The sequence below is a fragment of the Motacilla alba genome, chromosome 5, assembly GCF_015832195.1.
Source record: "Motacilla alba alba isolate MOTALB_02 chromosome 5, Motacilla_alba_V1.0_pri, whole genome shotgun sequence".
Taxonomy (NCBI): Eukaryota; Metazoa; Chordata; class Aves; order Passeriformes; family Motacillidae; genus Motacilla; species Motacilla alba.
The window spans coordinates 46,441,600-46,450,220 of NC_052020.1; the positions used below are offsets into that span (position 1 = coordinate 46,441,600).

An 8,621-nucleotide genomic window follows, 5' to 3' on the forward strand; every position below is an offset into this window, starting at 1 on the left:
CCCGTTCTGGCAGAGCTAAACCACTTGCTGATATGTTCAGCAGGCCTCAGTCCATCCTTCTGCCTGCCTCAATCCACTGCAGTGATACTCCTTAGATGTAGTTTGGAAGCCCATAGTTCATGCATTTGATAACTCCCCTTCTGCCAGGCAACCTCATTATTTTCTGAGCAAAATGGGATTTGTTTTGGAGTTCACAGATGCAAACTAAACACACAGGTTCCACTGTGACCAAAAGCTCTCTAGAGTCTGTTCCTTATGTGTTTGGCAAGATGAAAGCTGTCACAACAGTTGTTACTGCCTTAAACAGGATACAAGTAAGTCAGCCTTCTCAGCATAACTTCTGCTATTTCCTTACTGATGAAAGGAAGTTCAGAGGACACACTTTCAAGATGCTGTTTGGGTGACTGTGAAATTGCAAGGCCACTACACTGCTAGCCCCATCCCATTTCTGGGAAACAGGGAGTTTTCAGGCCAGATCTCTGACATTTCTGGTCTGTTTTTCTTGTCTGTCACTTCTTTGCAAACCCTTTCTTCAGGAGCTGTAAAAAGACGGGAGAATGGACCATTGCAGATTGTTCTCTAAGGATATTCAGTAAAATCAGAAAAAAGTTCTTTAACTTCAGTATCTTTATGGTGCTAATTATTTGGTAAAGTGCTTAATAAAGTATTTGCTGATTCAGAGCCTGACACAGGGAAGAAAGGAGAGAATAACTAGGACATTGGAGAATGATTGGAGGATATTTGGGAGCTCTAGGCAGCTAGAGCTTTGTGACTGAATTCCTCCTCCTTCAGTCCTAGGCTGCTGTGTTAACTGCAGGGTCTCTCCTCATGTTTCTCTTCAGGATTTCATCTGTATCTCCTTTCTGGAAATCAGTGGTCAGTCAAGGACACTTGCTTCCCGTCGCGATACCACAGCTGAGCAGCTGAGCCAGCAGTGTGCCGAGAAGTTTGAAGTGTCCCATCCTAAGGACTACGGACTCTTTGTTTACGTTGATGACCAGTGGCTGCAGCTGGACAAAGATGCCCTTCCACACCATATCAAAGCCTCACTTCTGAAGAGTGAAACCAAGAAAGATTTCCATTTTATTTATAAACCAATTGACCATAAAACCCCACCCGTTCCAATTGTCAAAGAGTCAGACTTTTCCTAAGGGCCATGCTGCTTTTTTCTGTCTTTGCTGTCATCCTGGAAGAGCTGGATAGTTTACCTTGTGAGATCCTCTGGTATCTGCAGACCTTGGAAGCTCTCTGGAGTGTGGTCTTCAACATAGGGCAGATGGACTAATTGTAGATGGTGTCTGAACACACGGCATTTCTCAGTAGAGGTCATTTGCAGAAGTAAAAGGAGCATTCAGGAGAGCATTCATCCTCCGGAAAACTTGAAGTATCAAGCCTCAGAACCTTTCAGCTGCAACCAGCCAACACTGCAGAATGTAAATGAACAGTAGAGAAAATCCAGAGATCTTGCAAAAAGGTGGATATTTACTTTATAATACACGATGGCAGGTGTGAATCACATCTGTGCACAAGGCCTCTGAAAGGCCTGCATACGCCTCAATCTATTTGGAGGTAAGACTATGTTTGTGCTTTATGGTATCTGTTCACCCAGTTTGAACAAACTGGGTCTTGTCTGATGTATTCAGTGGCATAGGGTTGCCACCTGTAGCAGAGCTCCATCTCTGTCTCGCTGTCAACAACACGTCTTTGCCTTTGAAATCCACATAATTACAAACAGTGCAAGATGACCTTGTACTTTCACTAAGAATATGTTTTTTGTCTTCTATCTGTCACTCAAATCAGGTAGCATAGGCATTTTCATCAATGTATTTTTCCTTAAGATTCAAAGTCTTCACCATCAGTTTTACATGTACAGCAGTTTTATTCACGTTGGTTGTTTCTTAGTGTCTAGTTAATTGTATATTTATTTTAATGTGTGATATGGTGCAACTATTTTAAAATAAACCTTTGTAAAGATCCTAATAATTTGCCCAGTGTATCAAACCAGATTAAAATTTGAAAGTCAAAAGGAGTTAGAAGTAAATACCAATCCCTTTTTACATGGCTGTCATTTTCACAAGTGTTATCCTAGCTGTAATTCCCACCAGGTTATTACTTTAATAAATTCAGGCTATTGCAGTCAGAACTTTCTAATTCTCCTTTCTATGTGTGCTTTTAGTCATTCAGTCATTGTGGACTTAAATTTCCCTGTACAAACAAATTCCCTCAGAATATATTGAATCAATGCAAAAATGCATTTCCTTGAATTTGAAAACAATTTTTCAGGATTGAATAATGGAAACAGGAGCCTTAGTTGTGAAACAGGTCCGTATCTTCTGTGTGCCTTCACACAGGCAAGATTCCCACTGCAAACACAAAATACTGGGTTGTCTGCATGCAGGAAGCCACTAACCTCCACTGCAGCTCCACCAGCTTGGAATCAGGCCTAGCAAAGCTCTGATTACAAAAAGGTGTTTTATTCAGACTTGCTATTGTTTCCTCCCAATAACATTCAAAAGAGATTTAGGGCACCTTGGGCCAAGTTGCCTTATTCCTGAAGCTCCAAGGATAAAAGGGTATTACATAAAGCTGGTCCCTCTCTCAGTCTCTGGGGCTTGAAATAAATGTCCATGTCGACGTGCCCCAGCTCTAGCCAAATCTGCATACAGATAACAAACCGTTGCTGTACATCTGCCAGCATGTGCACATCTTCTTGGGAAGGGACAACTACCAAGAATGAGGAACAGTGAATAACAGCAATCTTGGTTTTGAGGATATCATGTGCAGAGCTTGCAGTGCGTGACAGCGCAGCTGACTCCAAAGTCCTGGTTATTTCTGCTGTGTGCAGCTGTTGGCACCTCTGCCTTGCCTCTGGGCAGCAGGTCTGCAGGATGCCGGAGCTGAAGCCCTCCCTCATGCTGCCATCACCCTCCTGCAGAGCTGTGTGCTCCTGCTGGGAGCCTGGGCTGCTCTCAGGGTGGCGCTTGGGATGCTGGGGCTAAACCTGAGATACAAGTTTTCTAGTACCTATCTGGAAGGCAATGCTGTTCTCAGGGCTCTGAGGGCACTCACACAGGTGTGGCTGTTCTCCAGTGCCTCCCCAGTGCCTCCCCACCCTGCCCATGGTCCAGGACCCCACTTCAGCCTTCCAGGGCTGTCAACCCCTGCCCCAGTGATGCTGCAGTAGAAGTGGTCTCCAGCTCCCCTGCTCTCAGCCTGTCCCCCAGCCTGTCCCCATTGCCAGGAATATGCTGGATGTCCAGGGGAGGATTGCGGCCTCCCCTGATGCTCCCCTGATCCTTGGCCTGATCAGATTATCATTATATTATAACATTCACAGTCGATGACTCAATTACCTAAAAGTAATCTGATGGGTAAGAGGTTAAAATAGAAACATGGTAGGAAAGAAGCTGGGACTGATGTGCTGGATATTTCTGCAGAGCAACTGGACTTTACACACACCAGGGTCAAGTAACTGATTGATGAAATGAAGCACTCCAGCACCTCAGTGTCCTGGGACATCTGAATCACCAGCTGGACCTTGAGGCTAGGGAGAAGTACGGGATAGAGCTGGTCAGTGGAGCATGTGGAAAGAGTGCTAAATCACTGCAATCTGAATGAGCTCAGACCAAAATTTACTAATGTCTAGACACAAAATCAGACCTGCAGATTCCAGTTTTTGAAATGCAAGGAATGCCTTGAACCTTTGAATTTATGTGGGCTTTTCTCAAATTGACATGCAACGTTTTCCTCTGGCATAACAACTGCAAAGCTCTGATTTGATTTGCAAGAGCTGCCATGGCTCTCTCAAACCCAGGGATTATTGATAGTAATGCAAATTACTGTACCTGGCTCTGAGCTGCCTGGAAGGAAATCCCTGTGCTAGGGCTCAGTGCAGAGCAGTGTACTCAGAGGCTGTGGGCAACTGGCTTGTTTGGTCCCATCATATAAACCACCAGCAACATTGAGTACAACACACATCTCTGAAGTACAAGGGTGGTGTGACCACAGCACTCCCTTCTTCGGGACCATAAGCTGGGAGATGACCCATATGATGGTATTTTGGATGAAATGAAATTTCCTTTCAGGAAGGGAAACGGAATCTTGCGAACCACAAAAGAAAGCCTTACAAACACTCTGGAATGGACATAGGATCAAATGAAAAGCAACTGAAAAAAAGCCAAAAAACCGAGAAAGTTGGGACATCTAGTGACTACCAGAAAATGCTCTGGGAGGAAACGAGGTGCAGTGCAAAGGACCAAAACATGCCAAAACTAACCTCAAAGATGTTGCAAAACCAGGAGAAAAAATCAAGGAGGAACTCTGAGGGCAAGATATCAGAGACATGGCATGGATACAGAAAAAAAAAAAATCGTGGCCAAAGTCAAAGCCATCAAAAGCCATGGCATGTCCTCAAGTGCAGGGACATGCACCAAATATTGCCCAAATAGGTCCCTATTGAAATAGCAAGTTTTCTGTTCCCTTCCTGAAAGGAAATGGGAAAGGAAATTAAATTTCCTTTCGGGAAGGGAAATGAAATCTTGCGAATCAGAAAAGAAAGACTTGCAAACACTTTGGAAAGGAGATAGGATCAAACGAAATGCAATTGAAGAAAAAGGAAAAAAGGAAAATGGGAAATATAGTGACTACTAAGCTTTAGTGAAATTTAGTGACTTCTTGTGGAAAGGAGTTTTAAGGAAAATGTGCATTGTCTCATGGTAGGAATTCTCGAGCACATTCTCTGAGTTGGAGGAAGAGCTGTTATAGAAAGTCTTTTGAAAATGGTAAAACGTGTGGGTGAATCGTGAAGCCAGACAATTGCCCTGGAAACCAGGCTCTTGAGTCAGACAGGTGAGGTGCTGAAGTTTTGCCTGTTGTTGGCTGAAAGCAGGGTGGGATGTGTGATGGCAGGTGATGACCCATATGATGGTATTTGGATGACAGAGAAGCATGCTGCCTCTCCAAGCTCACAGCTCAGTGGTGGCACTCAGGCTCCAGGGTGACACAGACCTGGAACAAACATGCTGTTTTTTTGGTGACCCTGGCAAAGCACTGATTCTCCAGCATGGAGGTTGCTGGAGCAGTTCAGCATGTCCCTTCCTCTGGACCTTGGTGCCCAGGATCCTGCTCTGCTTTGGGCAGGCATCTGGTATTTCGGATGGTGCGAGAAAAAGAAGTCAAGTGTGGGAATGAAATGGGCATTTTTAAAGGCTCCATGGGATTTTGTTAATTGGCTTTTCCATGGGATTTCCTCATGCTGCAGCCCAGGCAAAGAGGAAGCAGCCCAGCCTGGTGATCTGTGGCCTCCCCTGGTTAGTCAAGATGGTCACGCTGTTACTCATGTGCCAGTCCTCATGTGATCTCTCAGCAGACAGGAGTGTTCCAGGAGGTATTGACCAAGTAGGGTTGTGCAATCCAGCCAAGGCCTCTTCAAACACTCATTTGCAGAGAAACATTGTGCAATGATCACTCATTTGACTCACAAGGAATGGATCCCAGTGTGAAAGAGAGAACAGGGAGACCTGCTGAGCCCAGCAACTTCTGCACAGAAACAACTAGCCAGTGTGGCCACTGCATGCACAGAGCTGATTTAGGGCCAGTTTGCACCCACTGACACAATTTGTCAATAGTTCACTGAAATAATGACACTGGCAGGTCAAGTTTATCCTAAAATAAAAGCCATTGAGATCAAAGGCAGTTTCCATGCTGAATTCAAGAGCTTTTGGGCCTCTTCATGCTCCAGTCACCAAATGTACTTTGAAACCTGGCACGAGACTGGCTTTTTACTATGGGCTTGTAGAGTGATTGAGGCTGGCAGGGACCCCTGGAGGTCACCAGTCCTATCCCTGTTCAAATGGGGCTGTCTCCCAAGGTTGTTCAGAGCCTTATCCTTTCAGTGCTGCGGTCTCCAGGGTAATGCAGCCTTCCTGGGGCCCTAGTCCTGCATTTTAACCCCTTGCACTGTGACAAATGTTTTTCTCCTATCCAGTTGCTGTGCAGGCTCTGCCTGTCCCACCAGCATCCCTCCTTGGATGGGTGCTGTGGGTGTGGGTTACTGGCCAGCTCTGCCTGTGGTGTAAGGCTTACAGAATTGTAGGACTTTTGTTGTCTTCCACATCTTTTGGGGTATTGTGCCCCTAGGAAGCAAACAGCTTTTGACTCGGAATTTCCTGAGCTCTTGGCGCAAAATGTTGCTTTAAGTCTGCACTTCAGCTTAAGTTTCCTTTTCCTCTGCTGCCTCTCCACCCCTGTTCCCACAGACAGAGGCTGAGCACGAGAATGAGAGGCCTTCAGCCTCCTGCCCTGAGATGGCCACGGGTGATCAGCACTTACTTTAAACTGTCCTGATGAGACAAGATGCAGCTTAGTTTGAAGAGAGCGATAACAATACAGCTTACTGGAATATAAAGAAGTGCATTATCTCCAACTGAGGTGAACTGCATTCTGCTTTATTGCTGGTAAAGAAGGGAGGGTGGTTACTGGTGCTCTGAACAAAGCTGTGTCCATCTAAGTTTGCATTGCACAGAAGTAGCCAGCACACAGTGTACTGTGGAGGCTGATCATGGACCTGCCCTCCAGGTCCTCTTCAAGGAAAGGCAGTGAACTCCTGTGCAGCAGGGTGTTGGGTAGAAACACAGCAGATTTGGCACATGGTCAGAAAAGGGTCTTGGACTCCATTCTTAGCAAGGAGGAGGAGGAGGAGGAGGAGAGGAAACCTTGGCTGCAGTGCATGACACTCTTCTCTGGGGCTACGGATATACACAACTCTTCTGCTGTTTTTGTACATAACACAGCCTCAACTTTGCCGTTTTGCCTGCTGGTGACAATTTGCTAGAAGCCTGACAGTTTTTCATATTTTGCATTCCAGCATCCCAACATTCTAGGAATGATAGGCTGAGCAACTGCATGCCTGCAGGAAGAGCGAGGGTGTCTGTACTTGCCCAACTCACCACAGGATACTCTGGTGTAAGACTGACCTTGCACAATCCTAAAATTATTTTCTCATTAGATTCTATTACCATCACAAAATAAACAGCCTGCCATGCAGGTACTAAATCTGTGTGATGTCATTTGGAGGCCTCAAAACAAATTTACTGATCAGCGCAGTGAAGGTTATTGGTTTTTTTTTTCTGTGGGGCTGTGCCCTGACTCACTGACAACAAAATGGGTTTCTGGATGTGAACTGAAAATTCAGAGCATGCATGAGAACCTGCTCCATCTCAGACAGTGGGTGCAGTGACATCTTCAGTGTCTGTCTTTCAGTTTGCCACATACCTGAGGGAAGGGGGTATGGCATTTAGGATGACGCAGCTATGGAAATCACTTGCAAGAGGAAAAGAAAACAAAATCCCACTCTCACATTCTGCCTTTGCATCCTCAGAGATACAAGGAGGGTCAGGTCACATGATGATAACAAGTGCCACCAGGGTGTCAGTGATGTGGGAAAATAAAAACGTGTTAGCAGCTGATTTCTCATCTGATAATTACTTTCTGAGGTATATGTACTATGGCTGGAGACACTCGGTCATAAAGTGACACCATCTACGAGGAACATGGAGGCCTCTTTTTTAACCTCTGCATTCTAGATGTGAAAAGCCAGAAAAACAAAAGCCTCTTCTGAATCCTTCAGCAGAAAGATGGGCATATATAAAAGGTGCAAAAAATGTTAAACCTATGAATTGGTGATGCTAAGTGCTGGAGAAGGAGCCTGGATTTCTAGGGCAGAGAACAATTCTAAAAGCAGAGGTGAGTGAAACAGCAGACTGAATGTATGTATTCAAACAGGGCTTTGAAGAGTAATTTCTTTCCAGGTGTTTGGGAGATCTTGGTGTGCTTTCTTTCATGATAGCAGCCAGAATGACTAAGAGCTGTCTGTGGGGCCAGCCCTTCCTCCTGCAACAGGGGAACAACTGCAACACATGAATTTCATACTCTTACTTTTAGATTTCTGCTAAAAAACCACCAGCTTTACAGCTGAGAAGAAACAAGAAGCAACTCAAAAGCAACACATATCTGAACTTTCAACAACTCCCAAGGTGCAAACTTTCATCTATTGATTCAGTAAAGCCTAATTCCACAGGGTTTTACCTTTTCCATTCATCCTGACACTAACTCTGATCTGGGCTCAATCTCTCTCTCTCTGCAGACAGTGTTCATGAAGCTATTCGTTTTCCTCTTGGCTTTACCTAGCTCTTCTTTATAGAAAACTAGCAGTTACACCTCTACTACCCCTTTTCCTCTGTGTGGAGCCACCCAGAACTCTCTCTTCAGTTTTTGTCAGACTTCATTCTTTTCAAATGGAGATGAGGTATTTTGCATATTTTAACACACTGAAAATAACTCTGAAATATTTCTGTATCCTGTCTCCACATGTAAAAAGCCATGGACCACCTGAAACTTTTGTGGATCATCTCACAACCTCTAATTTTGCCATACTTGTCCTTTGCTGAGTCACCTCTAAGGAGTGGAACCTTCAAGTGTGATCTGGGGCTTTACATGCTTTGTTGCTGCTTTTAGGCTGGAGTTTTGGGGTTTGCTTCAGGTTTTGTTGGTTTGCTTGTGCAGGTGTTTTTGAGAGTACCTGTCTTATGAAAGTCTTACAGGGACAGATTAACTTTGCAATA

General features: G+C 44.8%; 1 protein-coding gene across 1 annotated transcript in view; it reads left to right on the forward strand.

Moving 5' to 3' along the window:
• Window positions 1-2,844, forward strand: part of LOC119701960 (ras and Rab interactor 3-like) — a 158,215-nt gene extending 155,371 nt beyond the window's left edge. Inside the window, exon 28 of the mRNA XM_038139281.1 lies at window positions 843-2,844. Coding sequence (XP_037995209.1) covers window positions 843-1,151 — 309 coding nt within the window. The 3' untranslated portion in view covers window positions 1,152-2,844. The remainder of the gene's footprint in view (window positions 1-842) is intronic.
• The last annotated feature ends 5,777 nt before the right edge of the window (window positions 2,845-8,621 follow it).